The following is an 18,724-nucleotide window of genomic DNA, read 5'->3' as shown; positions in this document are numbered from 1 at the left end:
CTTTAAAAAATGCTAGAAGTTAAAAAATTACTTGATAATCCTGTCAAGCTTTTCTTCAGAAAAAGGCCAAGCAAAACCCATCTTGGTGAAAATAAATTCTACTTCCTTTTATTTTTCCCTTAATGTGTTGGTTATATATAATGGTTTATCTATCTTCTTGGATGTGAAGGCAAGTATATCCCTTACAGGGAAGGGAACATGGAGGAATCAGCCATTCGAGTTGGCTTTGTCACCTACAACAAAGTTTTACACTTCTACAATGTGAAGAGCTCACTGGCACAGCCACAAATGATGGTGGTCTCAGATGTGGCAGATATGTTTGTGCCACTCCTTGATGGTTTTCTGGTGAATGTGAATGAGTCCAGGACAGTTATTGCCAGGTAATAGCAATTGATTTACAATGTGTGTAGTAAAATACTTGTTTGGTAAATTCAAATGTTATGTGCTGAATTGTCATGTCAAGTCACGCCATGTACTTTAACTTACTCTTTAAGATTAAGCTGGCACAGTAGGATGGGGAAATTGAAGGGCTAAGGGATTATTTGGCTCATAGTCCAGCTTGGCAGAAAGTGTATACAAGGGGATTTAGTGCAGAAGGGCATTTCTGAGGAGGAAAAAAGGAAAAACGAACAAAATCCAAGCCAAAAAAAGCCCACCTAAAATAAAGCCACAACAAAACACAACCAGTATGATGCAGAGTGAAAGCTGTAAGAATACTGAATCACTGTCTTTAATTCAACTGCTTAAATAACTGCAAACTGAGACAACAGGGGTGTCCAGTTTTGGTTCTGTAGAGAAAACAAAGCTGGATAGAGAAGATAAAATATGAAAGGAAAGAAGGAAGTTAGCAAAGTTTTGGCAAACTGATTACTGTGGTACTTGAAGTGTAATTAATCTATGGTGTGTAGCTAAGTACATTTTGGGAAATAGGCCTGGAATTGCATGTTTTTAGAGAAAATTTCTAGCCTTTTTAATGTATTAAACAAGCCTAAGTACAAAACTGTGGGTTAAACCTATTAATCTTTGAGTAATACACAAGATGTTTTGCAAACAGAGGCCAAATGTCACTAGTATTTCCTAAGAATTTACTTACCTATGTATATTGGAATACATTAAAAGATAAAAAACACAGAAGAGCTGTGGAATTGGCATCAGTTGAGGCTATACAGAAGACACTGAGGATATAGATGAGAGAAGCCAATGGAGAACAATGCAGCAATTTTTCCATAGATGAGATGCCAAATACTGTAAAAGTTACACAGATTTACAAACATGTTAGGGACTTCTGTTTAAATCACCTCAATCCTATAAATCATCAACTACAGCCGTGTGGCTTTTCTTATTAAATAGGATCTTGAATTGCTCTTTTATTTTTCTTATTCTTTGCAAGTTTGCTGGATCAGATTCCAGAAATGTTTGCAGACACGAGAGAAACAGAAACTGTTTTTGCACCTGTGATTCAAGCAGGGCTGGAGGCACTGAAGGTTAGTAAATGCATTTTTATGACAAATTATTTTCAGCCAAGTATTCTGAAGTTCATATTCTGCTAACACACACTAAAAAGACAATTCTAAAGATTTTGTAAGCTCCTTGTAGTAGATGCACTACATATAGGGAGTACTTGGCTCACTCTTGAAGTGCATGAACCTTCTGTTTTGTGCAACTATCTATATGTTCTTTACCCAATTCTTTTTTAACTAATTTCAAAGGGCAAGAACAATTTTAACTAATTTCAAAGGGCTTACTGTCAGTTGTTTGTCTGGGTTTTGCTTTAAACAATTCATAGAGCCTATGGGGAAAAAAAAAGCCTTCCAGCATTAAAAACCAGCTGCTGAAGTCTGTTAAGTCTCATGGAGGTGTTCCGTAGTTTGGTGTCTTTTTAATTCGGTACTCTGGTAGAATCTTAAAAGGAGAGAATATCATCTGTTGAAGTTGCCTGCAGCAATGTGCTAAACAAGCAAACTTTTCCTAAAGTTCTTCCATTCTAGTACTTCATCCAGACAGAATTACATGCATGGTTTAACTCTGATTTGTATCTAGTGATCAAATTGATTCCTGTATGACCTCACCCCAAACTGGTGACACAGCTCTGTTTGTCTGTCACATCCGTCAGCGAATCATTTTAGTTGGAAGAGACTTTTATGATAAGCCCAACCTTTAACCCAGTACTGCTAAGTCCTCCACTAAACCATGTTCCTAAGTGACACTTCTACACATCTTTCAGATACCTCCAGGGTTGCTAACTCCACCACTTCCCTGGGCAGCCTGTTCCAGGGCTTGACAACCATTTCCGTTAGAAAGTTTTTCCCAATGTCTAATCTAAAACTCCCCTGCTGCAACTTAAAGCCATTTCCTCTTGTCCTATCTCATATTACATGGGAGAAGATGCTGACTCCCACCTAACTACAGTCTTCTTTCAGGTAGTTGTAGAGAGCAAGAAGATCTCCCCTGAGCCTCCCTTTTGGCCAGGCTGGACAACCTGACTTCTCTTACTCCTAAAGCAAGAACTGTGTTCCAGACCCTTAACCAGCTTCACCACCCTTCTTTGAACATGCTACACCACCTCAGTGTCCTTGTAATGAAGGGCCCAAAATGTCAAGGTGTAGCCTCACCTGTGCTGAGTACAGGGGGAATGATCCTTAAAAGTCTCTCTTAAACTCAGTTTCTGTTACAATTGTTCAATCAAGAAATGGTAAAAATTGCTAATTGACTTTTTACATACTGCATGTGTCAGAGAAAATAACTTATTAAACATTAGCTAGTGTTGGCATAGGGTGTTTAAAATTACTGATCTGTTGAAGCTCAGATTACAAAATTCTTTGCCATTTCTGTGACTTTTTTGCACAAATCCAGTAACTACAAATCAGGGAAGAAGACAATGCAACATGTTTGCACAAAACCTTTTGTATCTGGGTCCTGTTTTACTCTGTATCCTTCGAGAAAGTCCCTTTCTCCCCACTGTGGAATTAGCACAAATCCAATAGAACTCAAACTTGCTCTTTGTAACTGACCAGTAATTTGTGCTCCCTCTGTTGGACACCAGTCACATAACCAAGTGACAGTGAGCCCATGTGTCTGGTAGAATCACCCTGACATTAAAAAAGTGATTGAGGTTGCTTGAATATTTGTTCTTGAATCACAGCTTCCCTTATAATTTTTGTTAATGTTTCTGACCTCTGTTGTTGCACTCACTTTCCTGCAGGCAGCTGAGTGTGCTGGCAAGCTCTTCATTTTCCACACCTCTCTGCCCATTGCAGAGGCTCCAGGGAAGTTAAAGAACAGGGATGATAGGAAACTGATCAACACAGATAAGGAGAAGGTAATAATGCTTTGCATAATCTTTACATAAAAGTGTATATTATGCTTTTTATGGACTAAAATAACTGAAACAGTATTAAAAAAATTACAAGGATAGCACATTCTGTAACTGTCCCAGCTAATATCATTTAACATTCCACTTTTATCTTCTGTTCCCAAGCAGGGCTATGGAGACTTGACATCATAAGGACAGCTCTAGTCTGAGAGCAAGAAGAGTTAGCTCTAGATTATTACACAGGGTAAAATACCAAAATCTGCGTTAAAGTGAATGTGCTGAATTTGCAATTAAAGCAAAATGTGTAGTCATTTTCGTTATAATTAACAGTTTTTCAAAGGCAGAGTCAGGGAGAATTTAGATGATTCTACTTTCCCTGAAGAAAGATTTAAAGTATAAGAGTATTGAACTGGGATTATAAACTGGGTCTCACTTTCCTTTTTCTGGACAAACTTCTGATGTCATCTCTGATTTCCTTTCTTAGACTTTGTTTCAACCACAGACGAGCTTTTACAACAACTTGGCCAAGGACTGTGTGGCCCAGGGCTGCTGTGTGGATCTATTCCTGTTTCCAAACCAGTATTTGGATGTGGCTACGCTGGGTGTGGTACCTTACCAGACAGGAGGCTCCATTTATAAGTATGCCTATTTCCAGGTAGGAGTGACATTGACTCAGGCTGCTGTCTGATCCAAGTAAGAATTATTGTTTAGCTGAGAGTTATTTTCTTAATAGTGGGAACCATAGTGAAGAAGTACTTCTTTGGAAGTAAATGGCTGCTTAAATTTCAAAATAATCAGCAAAATAATTTGGTAGCTTTGTGTCTTTATACAAACATCTCTGTTAATAACAAAACCCAACAGGAAGAGCTAGGCTGTTACCTCTTAGCACAATATTTTATTAGCAGGTCACTGAGCCTGATATCAGTGACTTTTAAAGTAAGACCACAGGAAGTGGTATCTGGTTTTAAATTACTTTATGGTTTATGAAGCTGGTGTGATTTTTGAAAGTGTGAAACTTCAGTTATTGCTTGCCTTCTAGCTGGAGACAGACCAGTACAGATTCCTGAATGACTTGAGAAGGGATGTGCAGAAAGAAGTGGGATTTGATGCCGTAATGAGAGTGCGCACAAGCACAGGTGGGTGTTAGCAGAGAGGAATCTTAATGAATCGGCCACTTCAAGCATGTCTCATGGGAAGAAAGAAATCTTCCTGGAGTTTAAAATACATAGTGACTAGCTATCCCAAAAGCTCTGCTAAAGCTTTGGAATTCTAAGACTTTTGTTGAGACTGCAAAGATCCCTGCTGAAATAGGATAACTTGGTGTCAGAGTCAAAAGGCTGACTATGTTGGTATTCTGTTGAAAATGGTGGTTCATGTTGGATTTTTCCCTCTTTTAGGTATTAGAGCAACGGACTTTTTTGGAGCTTTCTATATGAGCAACACAACTGATGTAGAGATGGCAGGTCTGGACTGTGATAAAACAATAACAGTGGAATTCAAGCATGATGATAAATTGAGTGAAGATAGTGGTGCACTGCTTCAGGTGAGGGGGGAGGCTTTGTAAAAGAAGGGAGTTGGTAATTGAACTGAATTATTAGACACTTCTTCAAGGAATTTTTTGTTCTTGCTTTGTGCATATTACCATACTTTTCCAGCATACTTGTTCTGAGGATGACCTAGACTGCTTCAAACCACAGTCCTGTCTTCTAAGACCAGGTCCCTTAATACAGCTGCTAAAATTTCTGCTTGTTACCTTTCATTGACCCTGATTCTTAGCATGTACCTCTAGCTTATTGTCCAAGTCTTTTATGTAGTTACCTTTTTTGTTTTTACATCTGCATCCTAGCTTTTAATAAAGTATATTCTAACCCTGCCCTTCTTATTGTAGCAGGACCTCATTTCTGTGTCTCCTGGCATTTTTGTCTCCTGCAGTGTGCTCTGCTGTATACAAGTTGTGCAGGACAGCGACGGCTCCGCATTCACAATCTCTCCTTAAACTGCTGCACGCAGCTTGCTGACCTCTATCGGAACTGTGAGACTGACACCCTCATCAACTACTTGGCTAAGTATGGTAAGGGTAAATATGGAAACAGGAATTGTAGCCTTAAACTACTGCTAAAATGCCTGTTTTGTCACCCAATGACACCTGTGTATTCCTCCCGCTTCAAATGTCAAATGCCAGTTCTGATACTTCAGTCAGTTATGGGAAAGAGCATAAAGCTGTGATGATTGTATTGCTGCTTAGGACGAGACGTACAGATAGAGAGTGTAGGCTTATTCTTCATACAAATTATTTTCCAAATGTTTTTAATAACAGTTTGTATTGCCAGCTGTCTGAATTCATCCTTATATTTGTTTTTGGGCTGTTCTAGTTCATTCCTTAATTGTTGCAGAATTTTGCTTTCACAAGAAATGGTAGCCCTTGTTCATAGATATGAGTTAAATGTCATACACTTACGCACTGTACCCTATTTACCCTTTCTAGCTTGCAGTAAAAGCCTAGAAATCCAACAGAGATTGAGAGTTGTGTATGTTCTTTGCCATTAAAATAAAGGAAACAGTCAATTTTCAGACCATTAATGGAAGATGGTCAGTCTATAAAAGGAGTTTTTATAGAACCCCATACTTTCAATTATTGTAAGTGTATTTTAAGTACATAGGAGATAGAGAGTTCAAGATTATGTAATAAAAGGTAGTAAATGAGCTTCTTCAGGTTCTCAATAGGAACATATCATCATTTTTCTACAAGTTTGAAGCGGGAAGAATAAAAGCTTCCATAAACAATATTTGTTCAGATTTCCTTTGTGGAAGTAGTGTTGGGGTTTTGGTGTTCTTAAACAATCACTTGACAGCAGTCCGTCTCTTTCCTCTCTCTGGGCAGCATATCGTGGAGTCCTGAGTAGTCCAGTGAAGACTGTACGAGATGCACTGATCAACCAGTGTGCCCAGATCCTAGCCTGCTATCGAAAGAACTGTGCTAGTCCCTCTTCTGCTGGCCAGGTAAACTCCAGTGCTTTCACTTGAATCTCAGGCTTGGAAATTAAAAAGTGATGTCCAGCTTCTTCTTACTTAGCCTGCTCAAAAAAAGTCAATTCCTTTCCTTAGCAGAAATTTGCAAAGAGGAGACTCAGGAAACTAGATACACTACTACAAGTAAAGCTATAGCTGAGAATGGCTTCTTGGACATCTGTCTGGAGCGCAGGGAGCACTGCCTGCCTTGGGGAAAGGTTTTATGTTTCTTTTGCAGTCCATGATATAAGTAGACTATCAACTTTCACTCCTCATGGCTGTACCACACTTTGTTGCTTCATGCCAGTCTCTTTTTGTCAAACATAAGCTTATTCAGCAAGACAGCTGACCAGCTTCTGTCTGCTTGTGACTTTTAGCTCATCCTCCCCGAATGCATGAAGCTGCTTCCTGTGTACTTGAACTGTGTGTTGAAGAGTGACGTTCTGCAGCCCGGCCCAGAGGTCACAACGGATGACCGTGCCTACATCCGTCAGTTAGTGACATCCATGGACGTGGCTGAAACTAATGTTTTCTTTTATCCCAGGCTTTTGCCCCTGGTGAGTAATTCAAGATCTGCTTAGCACTTGAGGCTTGCTGTTGTCTCACTGACTCATCTTAAGGAATGGCATTTATATTTTAGCAAGGGAAAGTGATTTGAGAAGTATTTGGGGATCTGCCGTCTGGGATATTTCACTTCATTTTGCTCAGCATTACTGCACCTTGTGAATTTCTCGGGGGATACTTTTTTCCTGAGCTGTAAGCATATGACTAGTGACAGATAAGACACTTTTGACCCTTTCATAGTCTTTTTTAAAAGTCTTAAGGCTTACAACTTTGTGTAGTAATTTTCATTATTGCAAGGTAACTCCACATACTGTTCTGACTTTTCATTACCATAGTTGCTGGAATAACGCTAAAAACTGATTACATTCCTACTCCAGGGGGTGATATTTGAACTTGAGTCTTTCCACAGAAGCCTTGTGTTCTCTTTTGCTGACCAAGTCTCTGAACTGCTTCTGTGTCATTTTGAGTAAGAAAACTAAGAAAAATTCTACTTCAGTCACAAGATTGACTACTTCTTGAGAGTCCTAGAAATGAGAAAATCATTGGTGTCTTTGTGGCAGAAATTTTCAAGACTTCCTAAAATGTTCTTTTTTTATAACTTTTATTTTACTTTAATTTTTATTTCCCTGTAAAACAGACCAAAGCAGATGTTGATAGTGATTCCTTGCCAGCAGCCATTCGGAACTCCGAGGAGCGTCTCTCCAAGGGTGACATCTACCTGCTGGAGAATGGGCTGAACATCTTTGTGTGGGTGGGAGTCAACGTGCAGCAAAGCCTGATCCAGAACCTTTTTGGAGTGTCATCCTTCAGTCAAATTAGCAATGCCTTGGTGAGCTGGATGGCAGTGCGGGAGCTAGAGTCTGTGATAGTCGCCCAATACTTAAAACTATGACAAAGCCAGCAGAAAAAAATAGCATTTCATTTTCATTAATAGAAATGAGAGAAGCACAGATGTGTGAAATATTGATAGTCTGGGCATGTCAGGCATGCTTTTGCCTAGGTTTATTTGACAAGTCATATCATTAACAGTGAAGAGAAAAGTTGATATCTAAATGGAATAAATAATTGATGTTTAATTCTGATTTCATGTCATATTCTTTTCTAAGTAGTCGAAGTTCAAGAGATTGTATGCTAATGGGGTAGATATTTCTCTACCCTTTTACAGTATGCCAAAACTGCCGACTTCTGTTTAACATTGCTCTATTTCCCAAGACTAATGGAGATTGGATATCTTTCATTCCAGAGTACCCTGCCAGTCTTGGAAAACCCCTTTTCAAAGAAAGTGCGGTCTGTTGTTGATATGCTTCAAGGGCAGAGATCCCGCTACATGAAGGTAAAAATGTCCCCAAAAATCCCTTTCTCTTTTAGTAGAGTCAAGTGATGCCTGGTGATGCTGCAGTCCTGAACTTACTCTTCCGAATCTCATAAATGTTATTTGAGGTTTTCAAGAATCTAAAAACAAATTTCACTAGTTTTGGAGTTTTGTGCTTACCGTAGTTCTAAAACTTCCTTTTTTCAGACCTATTACAATACACTACAATATGAACTACATAGATGGTATTTTCCTTCTGTTTAGAAAGCATTGAGGCTTAACTCAGCTAAGTTACAGAAGTCAAAGCACATAAGCCATATATGCTGTGATTCTGGCTGGCTAAGTTTGGAGTTTTCAGCATTTAGCTTTTTGCTCCATTTTGCCCATGAAGATGTATTCTAATAGCTACTCACTATTGGTTTTGTTCTTGTTTTGTTTGGTTTCTTGTAGTTGATAATTGTGAAGCAAGAAGATAAGCTGGAAATGCTGTTCAAACACTTTCTAGTGGAGGACAAGAGTCTGAGTGGGGGGGCTTCATATGTGGACTTCCTGTGTCACATGCACAAGGAGATTCGGCAGCTACTGAGCTAGAGGAGTGAGTGGTGCTAGAACTCAGCAGTGACATTTCAGTCTCCACTAATGACCTGATCAGAAGGCCCAGCGCCCTCAAAAAGGACAACATAGAAATCTGTACAATTCCATAATTTTTAATACACATTGCATTAGCAGAAATCCTTTCAACCTTTCCCAATCCCATATGAGAGATGAAATATTTTCCTGGTGAGGGCTAAAAAAAGAAAAAGGCCTTTGATACCAGGTCTTTTACTTGCATCTAAATTGTTTCCTGTGCTTGGCAGGAGTTCACCCCCCACCCCACCCCATGCTCGCTAATCCTGTTGTAATGAATGTAGGGTTTTTTTCAGTTCACTGTACATGATTCAACATTGGGTGAAAAGCGATAACTCTTCAAAACTTCTGGTAGCTGCTGTGCATTTGTGTGGGTGTGTGTGCATGCTCCAAGTGTGAAGAGGATGCACAGGTGGGGAGGGCAAGAGGCAGGTCAGGTGATGGGAGCTGGAGCAGCCAAACATTTTGTGTCTCCTTTAAAGAGGGAAACATGATCTGTCAGAGCACAGATGTATCATGTGGCTGTCCAAACCAGAAAGCCATGAAACATGAAATGAGTGGTAAGCCAGGAGGCAGCAGGGCAAACTTCTCTCCACAATCTTCCCTGTACTATAAGTTGCTGTGCAGAACTGTAATGGAGTAATCAGTAGTTAAGTGGGCAAAAATCAACAGCTTCTGAGCAGTGTAGGGGTAGAGATGGTACTTCCTGTTGACATGTGTGGTGACTCCTTTCCTTCTCATTGCACGGCTCTGTATTGTCCTACTCAATCCATGTTCCATGACCTCTCCTGCAGAGTTTACCTGTCTGTCAGATGGTGGTGGGAACAAAAGCTTTTTAACCTTAAGCAGAAAATACCTTTAACAAGGTGATGAGGGACTGTGTAGGAACTGAATGATAAGGAAGTGGCCATTTTCAACCATATTTTTGTGAATCATAGCCAACAAGCAGGAATTTGATTTATACTGACATGAATTTGAGAGCTTTGTACCCTGGAACACAAGGAAGGGGATACAAAACCTTAAGATTTAGACTACTGTAATAGGTATTGCAAGTACCTGATTTTGGCTATTGACAGCACCTGGGCCATAGCAAAGAGTTTCATTACTGGATGTTTATACCCTCCACATTCTGTCTACTGATCAGCTTGCACAAAACCTTTTATAAGCCTGTTTGTTAAACTAAAATACCTCAGACAGATTAATCCATCTGCTTTGGCTGCTCTGCTGCTCCATTTTGCAGGGGTGGATGAGAAGACTCCTGTGAAGAAGGAGCTAGTGTAATCAAATTCAGAATTCTAAGGGCTTTGTTTATTTACTTTTGAAAGGGGGCTTGTATATTTTAACTTGAACACTTAACAGGTGTTCTTCCAGTACCCAGGAGTTTAAGCTACCAATAGCACTAAAAGTGAAAGGAAGAATGTGGATGGATTAGAGAACATGTTATCTGGGCTTGATATTTCATAGGAAAGTCCTTGTTAAGATCAGAAAAATATCTGGCTGTGGTTTTAGTTCCATATCCTGTAGCATGTATATAAATCCATTTCTCTTCTAATGCTGCTAGTTTGTCTTCCCTCCCATCACTACACAGAAAGGGGAACATGAAAATTGTAATGTAGAAACTCTTTCAAGATGTAGTTGACAGAACTTTCAGCGGTTTTGTATGAATGTGGCTGACTTTTTACTCCACATACTGCCTCCAACCAAAAAATCTAGAGGATTTTTAATCAGAGAGGGAAAAAAGAACTTCCCAGGAATATAATGCACAGCAACCACAGACTTCCACAAATACTAATTTCTAGTATTAATATTGGGGGGTGTGGGGGTGGAAATGAAATCATGAATGAACCTTTCATTTTCTTCACTTGTTTTTCCAATGCATCTTTTAATTTGTAAAGAAATAAAAATATATTAAGATGTATTTTATGTCATTGTTAGTAAATAAACACTGCTTATTTTTCCAAACCCTGTATTTTGCGGGGAGGGGGGAAATGGGAAGGGCTGAAGTCTAGCTCATTGATCCTTTACAATCCAATCTTTGCTAACCAAGTTCAGTCTTTCTTTTTTTGTCATTGTTATTATTCGCACTGAATGATAAGAAATTCAACAAGAGTCAACAGACAAAAGGTACTGTTTAATCTCAGTGTTCCTTTATTTAGCTGATTGGTTTTTGACTTTCTGCCCTGTCTGAACTTCCATTTCACAAAGAAATTCCCTTTTTTGCTGACACAGCTTGAGTCATTGACTGGGTGGGGGGTTTTTTGGTCTACTTAAGCAAATATTGCCCTTACCTTGTGACAATGTCAAATTAATGACTTCAGCAGTCTTAAAAGAGCTCATATTTCAGAATTAAAGGTACCTGGGTGAATTGGTTGTTTTTTTTTTTTTTTTTTTTGGGTTTTTTTTTGGTTTGGGTTGTTTTTGGTTTTTTTTTGTTCTTTTGGTTTTTTTTTTTTTTTTTGTTGGGTTGTGGGTTTTTTTGCTGGGAGTGTTGCTAATTGCAAAAATAAAAGTTCAGCGTGAACTGGCAGTGTTATCTTGACTGTACCCATGAATATTGCTGTTGTACAGTTTGCTGATAGCCTTATAACAATGTGTATGAAAGCACAAGACAATCTTTGCTAAATATCCAATAATACTAAATTTGCTGTCGAATATTTTTGACGTTCCTCTCCTATAGAATGTACATTATGTCCAGAATCTGCCACAGAACTGGTGTGATAATGACGGGCTTTGTGGATCTTGTACATTAATTGTGTGGAGTAAATTGTGCAGCACATTCTGATGCTTGTGGAAATTGCTGTGGAGAGCCCATGTCTGTTACCTTCTCTCCAGGCCCAGGTGGAGGACACTGTGGTGCTGTTGGAGCAGGCCTAAGCAGTGTCTACACCTAACTTTTCAAAGGAAAGGAAAACTATTCCCTCTTTAACTTGTTTTTAACATAGCTGAAAATACTTCTTTGCCTTGTGTTCATACTAACTAATGTCCTGTATTATAACTGATAATTCATGAATATTATATTGTCTATTAAGAAGTTAATGTGAAGCTTTTAGCAATTATGTAAATAAGCAACTGAGGGGTAATTCTAGAATATGTCTGTTGGATTTACATAGCGTAGCACAAACCACTTTCCCATTTACAGAATATTTTAATACTGTAAAAATTATTCAAGGTTTGTATAGAAAAGCAGCTGTCAAGGGAGCTTTAAAATTACCTGTAGATATTAGAAAACAAACAAACAAAAACCCAACAACCACAAACCCCAAAAACCTTAACATAAGATTTCTGTTAGTAAAAGTTGTTTCCTGTTCCTTCCCTTTATGGTGTCCAACAGGAGCTGAGCTGGGGGCTCTTTCTTGTAACAGCTGCCCCCTTGCTTGGTCCAGGAGCCCTCTCTCTGCAGGTGCGTTCAGTCGCGGCGTGCTGTGCCTTCGGGGAACAGCTCGGCGTTACCGCTGTCTGCTGCAGGTACTGCGGGACCGGTGTTAGCGCAGATGGATGCAGAGAGGCTCACGGCAGCTTCAGCCATTGTACAGTGGGGTTGGGAGGGAGCTGCCAATAGGTCACCGCGTCGGGCCGCTGCAGCAGGGCTGGCGTTGCCCCTCCGAGCCACTTGAAAGGCGCGCTGACAGTCGGACCTGAGAGGGGCGGGGGAGGCGGTGCCGCTCCCGTCCGGCCCCACTCCGGCCTTTCCCCGCCCCGTGACGGCACCATCGGAGGCGGGCCCAGCGCCGCTTCCTGGGGCGGGCCCGGGGCTGGCGGGCCGGCCATGGGGGGCGCCGGGCCGGGGTGGGGGTCCGCGGGGCTGTGGGTGACGCTGGGGCTGGCCTGGAGCGCGGCAGTGGCTCTGGCCGCGGAGGAGCCGGCCGAGCCGTGCGGGGCGGACGGGTGGGCGCAGGACGCCGTCCCGCCGGGGGCGGCCTTCGTCGCCGCCGCGTCGTACCGCGGGCCCGGCAACAACGACACGCGGAGCAACAAGGCGCTGCCCATCCTGCTGTGGTGGAGCGGGAGCCTCTTCCCCCACTTCCCCGGCGACACGGAGCGTATCGACTGCCCCCGCGGCTCCTGCCTCGTCACCCGCAGCCGGCGGGTGGCCCGGCACCGCCGCACCAAGGCGCTCATCTTCTACGGCACCGACTTCAGGGCGTACGAGGCGCCGCTGCCCCGCCTGCCCCACCAGACCTGGGCGCTCTTCCACGAGGAGTCGCCCATGAACAACTACGTGCTCTCGCACTCGCCCGGCATCCGGCTCTTCAACTACACAGCCACCTTCCGCCGGGAGTCCGACTACCCGCTCACGCTGCAGTGGCTGCCCGGCACCGCGTACCTGCGGGCCCCGGCCGTGCCCCTGGCCGAGAAGGACGCGTGGCGGCGGAAGGGCTACGGCCCCGTGCTGTACATGCAGTCCCACTGCGATGTGCCCTCCGACCGGGACCGCTACGTGCGGGAGCTCATGAAGTACATCCAGGTAGGTGGGCTGAGTGCACGGGGAAGCTGTGGCTTGGGGCTGCTCTCGGAGCTGGGAACAGCTGGCTGCTCCCCTCTACCGCCTCGTTTTAATGGGGTTTGTTTGTCCTTGTTTTTAGCCAAGACGCGAATCGTAACGGGATGCATGCTGATTGCAAGCTGGACAGAAAAACTAGTTGTATTCCTTCCCAAAGCGTGATCTAGACTACACCGCATGTCAGTAGGTAGGCCTGATGCAGATGTTAGATGTGGAGTTGACCGCACTCGGGATCAGTCACAAGCTGGGCAAAGCCTGAATAAGTTCGGTCTTGTGGATCAAGTGCCAGAAGTTGCTGAAATCTCTGGGTTTTGAAGTTAGCATACAGGAAGGCTGTCCCTTTAGAAGCCTCGCTCCCGTTTGAAAGTACAGGAGTGAAGTTAAAAGGCAGGTTGCTCTGTTGTGAGAATCTGCTCCTTACCTGTGTTGTGGTAGGACCATATTGTTTCTATGATGGCTTGTACTGCTATGGTACAGCTGATGGTGAGTAGCTTCATAAAGTAAAGTAATGGTTCTTCCAAGCAGGAAAAACTTCATTTTTCTCTTAAAAAGTGTGAAGGATATTAGATTGATTTAAAAAAAAAATGTTTTTAGACTTTGCCAGAGTCTTTTTTTTCCTAGTGGTTTCTGTTGTTTCTATTGATCATGATTCAGTTACTGGGTAAGGTCAGGTCATCATGTACTGTGTAGTGAAGCAAAGGCAAAATAATTTTTTAAAATTACTGTCTTCTCAAAGTATGGTGCAGGTTCCAGCTCAAGCATGTTCTCTTGTATTTTTAGACAGTATTCTTTTAGCGCCTTGTATCAGTTTTTCTCAGTCTAACAATTGAAAAATTCTGTCAGCTTGCTGAGACTGGCTGGAACTCTGTGTAATAACTGTTTGGAAGAGCACTATGTCTCTTAAGTAGAAAGAGAGTCTTTAAATTGACATAGAGTCAAATGCTATTCTTTACTTGCCGGTTTCTGTTTTGTTCAGAAATACATTTTTGGGTGGCATCTGCGTGCTCCCCTCGCCCCTCAGTTTGTAGTGTGGCTAATGTTGCTTTTGGAACTCAGCACTTGGTTTTCCCTAAAGCTTGTAGAACTTGGACTCTAGGAGTAGTCTCAAGAGGAAGACCTTGGAGTGAAAATGAAGCTAAATTAACATACGAACTGATCCAAGTTAGGAATTTTACAAGAACTACAAGGTCTGAAAACAAGTTCCAGGGGAACAAATCACTTTGTAAAGACGCTGTTTGTTATTTTAGGTTGACTCCTATGGTAAATGCCTGCATAACCGTGAGCTCCCCAGTGAGCGACTGAGAGACACTTCTACAGCCACTACAGAAGATTCTGAATTTATGACTTTTATTGCCAGGTACAAGTTCCATCTGGCCTTGGAGAATGCCATATGTGATGACTACATGACAGAGAAGCTGTGGCGTCCCATGCATTTGGGTGCTGTCCCAGTGTATCGAGGCTCCCCAGCTGTGCGGGACTGGATGCCAAACAACCTCTCCATCATTCTTATAGATGATTTTGACAGCCCCCAAGAGCTGGCAAAGTATCTGGATTTCCTGGACAAGAATGGAGAGGAATATTTGAAGTATTTAGAGTATAAAAATGATGGTGGAATCAAAAACCAGTTCTTGCTAGAGAGCTTGGAGAAGCGGGAGTGGGGTGTAAATGACATGACTCTGCCCAATTACCTGAATGGCTTCGAGTGTTTCATCTGTGACAAGGAGAACACCCGGGTCAAAGAGGAGCAGGAACACAAGAAGTCTCATGGAAAAATTCCAGCTCCCAGACCTCATATAGCTCAGTTCAAGCACATGGGATGTCCTATGCCAACCCCTGGGTTTGGAAGTGTTGAAGACCTCTCTGGTGGAGACAGGTAACGTGCCAATATTATGCTTTTTGAAGGGAGAAAAAGCTTCAACAGGAGCTGTAACTTTAATAACTCTTTGTACTTAAAGGAGCTCTTGTTACTTCTCCAGTTACATTTTGTATTACGTCTTGTGGGTGGTGTAGGGGGTCCTGCTAATACTGTGTCATGCTGAGGCTGAACGAGAGGCTTGGACAGTGGTGCTGGCAGTTAAAGTGGAGTGTGACACTCAGGATATTCTGTTAAAATGCTCTGTTACCTCAGGCAATGGGGTTATCCTTTGTCTATCTTGGCCTCTTTGCTTGAGGGAGGGATGTTTTTCAGTACAGTGATGGTAAAGCACTTGGCAGCCCTCAGACAAAAGCAGCTCTGTAACTCTACAAAGTACTGCGTTACAGTGGGGTTGCCAATGTTCACTGCAGGCCCGGTTGACTCCTGTAGAATTCAGAGCAGAAATTAGGCTCACCCACAATACAGGACTTAATGCTGTTTTGTGCAACAAAACACTGGCTGTGTTCGAGGATGCCAGTTATTTAGAAGAGGGACTGTGCAGGACAGAAAACAGATTGAGCAGCTTCTTGTCTCTTGTTTTCTGTTGGTTGACTGATTTACAGGAGCTTTTTTATGGTAATGCCTTTTCTCAGTCTCGGCAGTGAAATGGCTTTTTTCTTTGTAGTGTGCTGTGCATTGCCCTACTCTGGAGAGTTCATAGCAGGTCCAGCTCCATAGGTTTTCTGTTTGAGCATCAGGTGGCAGTAGAGAAGTACCTGTGGAGGCACACACAGAATTGCTGCCGGTCCCACGTGCAGGCCCAGGTGCTTCCATCATTCTTCACAGAGGTCATCAGCAGGGAGTTTTGAACAGCTGGTCCATAATTCAAGCAACAGTTTCATCCCAGGGAAGTTTTCGTGTCTCACTGTTACTCTCCGCATCTGTAGGCATGAGATGTGTCTAGAAAAATTGTTCAGGGGAAGCTTTTACATTCACTGCTATTTACTTTATAAAGATATGTGTCCATAGTTCCCAAGGCATGATCGTGGGCATCTCCTGTTAAATACAGTAGTTGCTGTCTGATAAGCATCTAAGCTTTATCCATTTTTATTTGCAAAATGAAACATGACTACTTATAATTCTAACTGGTGTAATAATAGCATAAAATTGCCATCAAAACGTTAGTTAAGCATACCCATATTTTTGTCTGAGTTTGACAGTAATGTTATTTAACAGTGTGATCAATTTAGATGAATGCCTACTGAGCCAGTCTGTGGAGTGTTTTGTTAGTTTAGAAAAACATTATTGTGAAACAATGACCCAGATGTAGTGGGGATACAAGTGCTAGACTGTGCAACATGCAAGGTCTGACTATAAACACATTGTGACTTGTGGTTCTGGAGCCTTCTGAACTCAGAGGACAACAAAGGAGTTTATGTTAGAGCATATACCCAGTTACAGTAAGGTTACACTACATATTTGCATGCTCTGTAATCTTTATTCCCGGATGTAATTTGGTTTTAGGGTTGAAAAATATGCTGAATTGTCAGAATGCTGCTGCAATCAGAATCTCTCTCTGTGTAGGTGTATGTAGCTGGAGCACTATTACACCTTCAGCTGTATGTGTGGGGATGTGGTTTCTCAATCCTTATGCTTGCAGCTTCACTTGTATTTGGACTGCTGGGTTTCACTCCCAAGTAAGCTTAAGGAAGAAAGCTGTAGAACAGGCAGTTGTATGTGTCAGGTTGTGGTCAGTCACAACAATCTACTCTCAAAATAATATAAGTACTCTGTGATAGATTTTATTTTAATAGAAGTTTTTATTCTCTGCAATTAGTAATTTAGTCTCTGTGGTTAACACGGTAGTGATAGTATATACTGATACTTCTAGAATATTGTAAAGCTAACAGTGAACTTATATTTGCTGCAGAGAATTTTCAAAGCAAGTTTCTTTAAATGACTTAGAGCACAGTGGCACACTGACAACATACTTTGTTGTGACCATCTCTGGGCCTGTTTTCATCTTAAGGGAAAGAAAAACATGGTTTCAGTGCTATTGCAGCTGCAGACTGATTTGGGGCTTTTAATTATTTGTGATGATGTCTCTCTTTTTGTTTCAGTTGGAAAGAAATGTGGCTGCAGGATTATTGGCAAAGCCTTGATCAGGGTGAGGCCCTCACTGCTATGATTCATCGCAATGAGTCTCATCAGGGAAGATTTTGGGACTACATGCATGAGATTTTTCTGAAGAGGACAAGGCAACACTGACCCATCTTTGTAAGAGCTTGATTTGAAAATTGCATTGAAAGTTGAGACTGTGAATTCTTACTCACTTCAAATGTTTGCCTTGAGAAAACAAAACCAAAAAATTCACAATTTTTTCTGGTACACGAAGTGAGTAAGTTTCTGTTATGATTGGATTTCAGCAGTGGAAACGTTAGTAACTGCTTTGGTTTGAGTTTCAGCTCTGTGGTGTGAAGCCAATCCTGGCTTGCAGGTGTCAACATGTGGGGCAAAAGAGGAATTTACTCTCCTTTTGCATTTGCTGTATGTATATTGTGTCTTACATGAATTCAGGCTCTTGCTCAAGTGCCCTAAGATATTTCAGGGATTTTTTTAAGTCTTCAGAATATTAGTTGTTTTTTTAAGTATTTTATCAATCACATATTCTCTTCATTAAGATGTACTTTTAGTTGCTATTAACAAATGGCTTTTCCAGTGAAGGAATTACAAAAGACACATCTGTGAAGAGCAATCGTGCCTTATGAAATTGCTGCAATAAAGTCTCTTCTCCCCAAGTAACATGCCTCAGATACTGCTCCTTTTCAAGCTAACTGAATAACTGTGGGGAGGTCACTTAACTCTCTGCCTAATTTTCCTCTTTTGATGACTTAGCAGGTCATATGTGCAATGGAATGGCAGAACAAATTATTTAAGCTGCAACTTTCAACCAAGTATTTCACACCAGAAAGTGTATTACCTGATATTGCGTAGAACAAAATAAAAGTCTATACTTTGGCTCTTTTAAGTTTCCATCAAATCTGAAATCTGCAATCTCAGTTTACTGTTACCTCCTTAATGCTAGCAATTCAGAGGCCTTGGATTTTTTCCTTTTGAGTATGTGCAGCTTTCTGCCAAGACAAATACATTTTCACAATGGTGCCTTGCAGTGGACTCTGCAGTTTGGATACAAGTCTTGAAGTCTTTGTGTGCTGAAATGGGTGATCAGAGCCAGGTGCCCTGAGGTGGTTTTGTATCTCTGCTGACCGTAACACATTGTGATAATGGTCTGTGAGCAGAGTTCCTGAGTGACAGCTTGTGGACTGATCTTCCTTGCTGCATAGCCTGTATTGCTTACAGGTGTAAATAAACTCCACTGTTCCCTGCCAGAGTGGGTATCTTTCTGAAATAATTGATCTCGCAGTGGAGGGAAACTAATTAATTCAGCATCAAAGGTTTAAATGCACAGGCAAATATGGCCACACTAGTGATGTCTCTGATGGTATAATGCTATTTTAATTTTTCATTTCCCCTCCTTCAGAA

General features: G+C 41.6%; 2 protein-coding genes across 2 annotated transcripts in view; both read left to right on the top strand.

The window, feature by feature from the left end:
• SEC24C (SEC24 homolog C, COPII coat complex component) overlaps positions 1 to 10,787 on the top strand; it is a 36,566-nt gene extending 25,779 nt beyond the window's left edge. The window contains exons 14-25 of the mRNA XM_058028955.1: positions 189 to 380; positions 1,391 to 1,484; positions 3,203 to 3,319; positions 3,798 to 3,968; positions 4,353 to 4,449; positions 4,711 to 4,856; positions 5,246 to 5,384; positions 6,195 to 6,313; positions 6,700 to 6,879; positions 7,524 to 7,715; positions 8,130 to 8,219; positions 8,649 to 10,787. Coding sequence (XP_057884938.1) covers positions 189 to 380; positions 1,391 to 1,484; positions 3,203 to 3,319; positions 3,798 to 3,968; positions 4,353 to 4,449; positions 4,711 to 4,856; positions 5,246 to 5,384; positions 6,195 to 6,313; positions 6,700 to 6,879; positions 7,524 to 7,715; positions 8,130 to 8,219; positions 8,649 to 8,789 — 1,678 coding nt within the window. The 3' untranslated portion in view covers positions 8,790 to 10,787. The remainder of the gene's footprint in view (positions 1 to 188; positions 381 to 1,390; positions 1,485 to 3,202; positions 3,320 to 3,797; positions 3,969 to 4,352; positions 4,450 to 4,710; positions 4,857 to 5,245; positions 5,385 to 6,194; positions 6,314 to 6,699; positions 6,880 to 7,523; positions 7,716 to 8,129; positions 8,220 to 8,648) is intronic.
• A 1,804-nt stretch (positions 10,788 to 12,591) lies between these two features.
• FUT11 (fucosyltransferase 11) lies at positions 12,592 to 18,570 on the top strand. The gene is made up of 3 exons (XM_058029175.1): positions 12,592 to 13,290; positions 14,574 to 15,199; positions 17,302 to 18,570. Exons 1-3 carry the CDS (start codon positions 12,592 to 12,594, stop codon positions 17,447 to 17,449), a joined length of 1,473 nt encoding a protein of 490 aa, XP_057885158.1. The 3' UTR covers positions 17,450 to 18,570.
• The last annotated feature ends 154 nt before the right edge of the window (positions 18,571 to 18,724 follow it).

This window comes from Melospiza georgiana, chromosome 8 (genome assembly GCF_028018845.1).
Source record: "Melospiza georgiana isolate bMelGeo1 chromosome 8, bMelGeo1.pri, whole genome shotgun sequence".
NCBI classification, from domain to species: Eukaryota; Metazoa; Chordata; class Aves; order Passeriformes; family Passerellidae; genus Melospiza; species Melospiza georgiana.
Note: the sequence above shows the minus strand (reverse complement) of the source record. Positions and strands in the feature narration are given on the sequence as shown.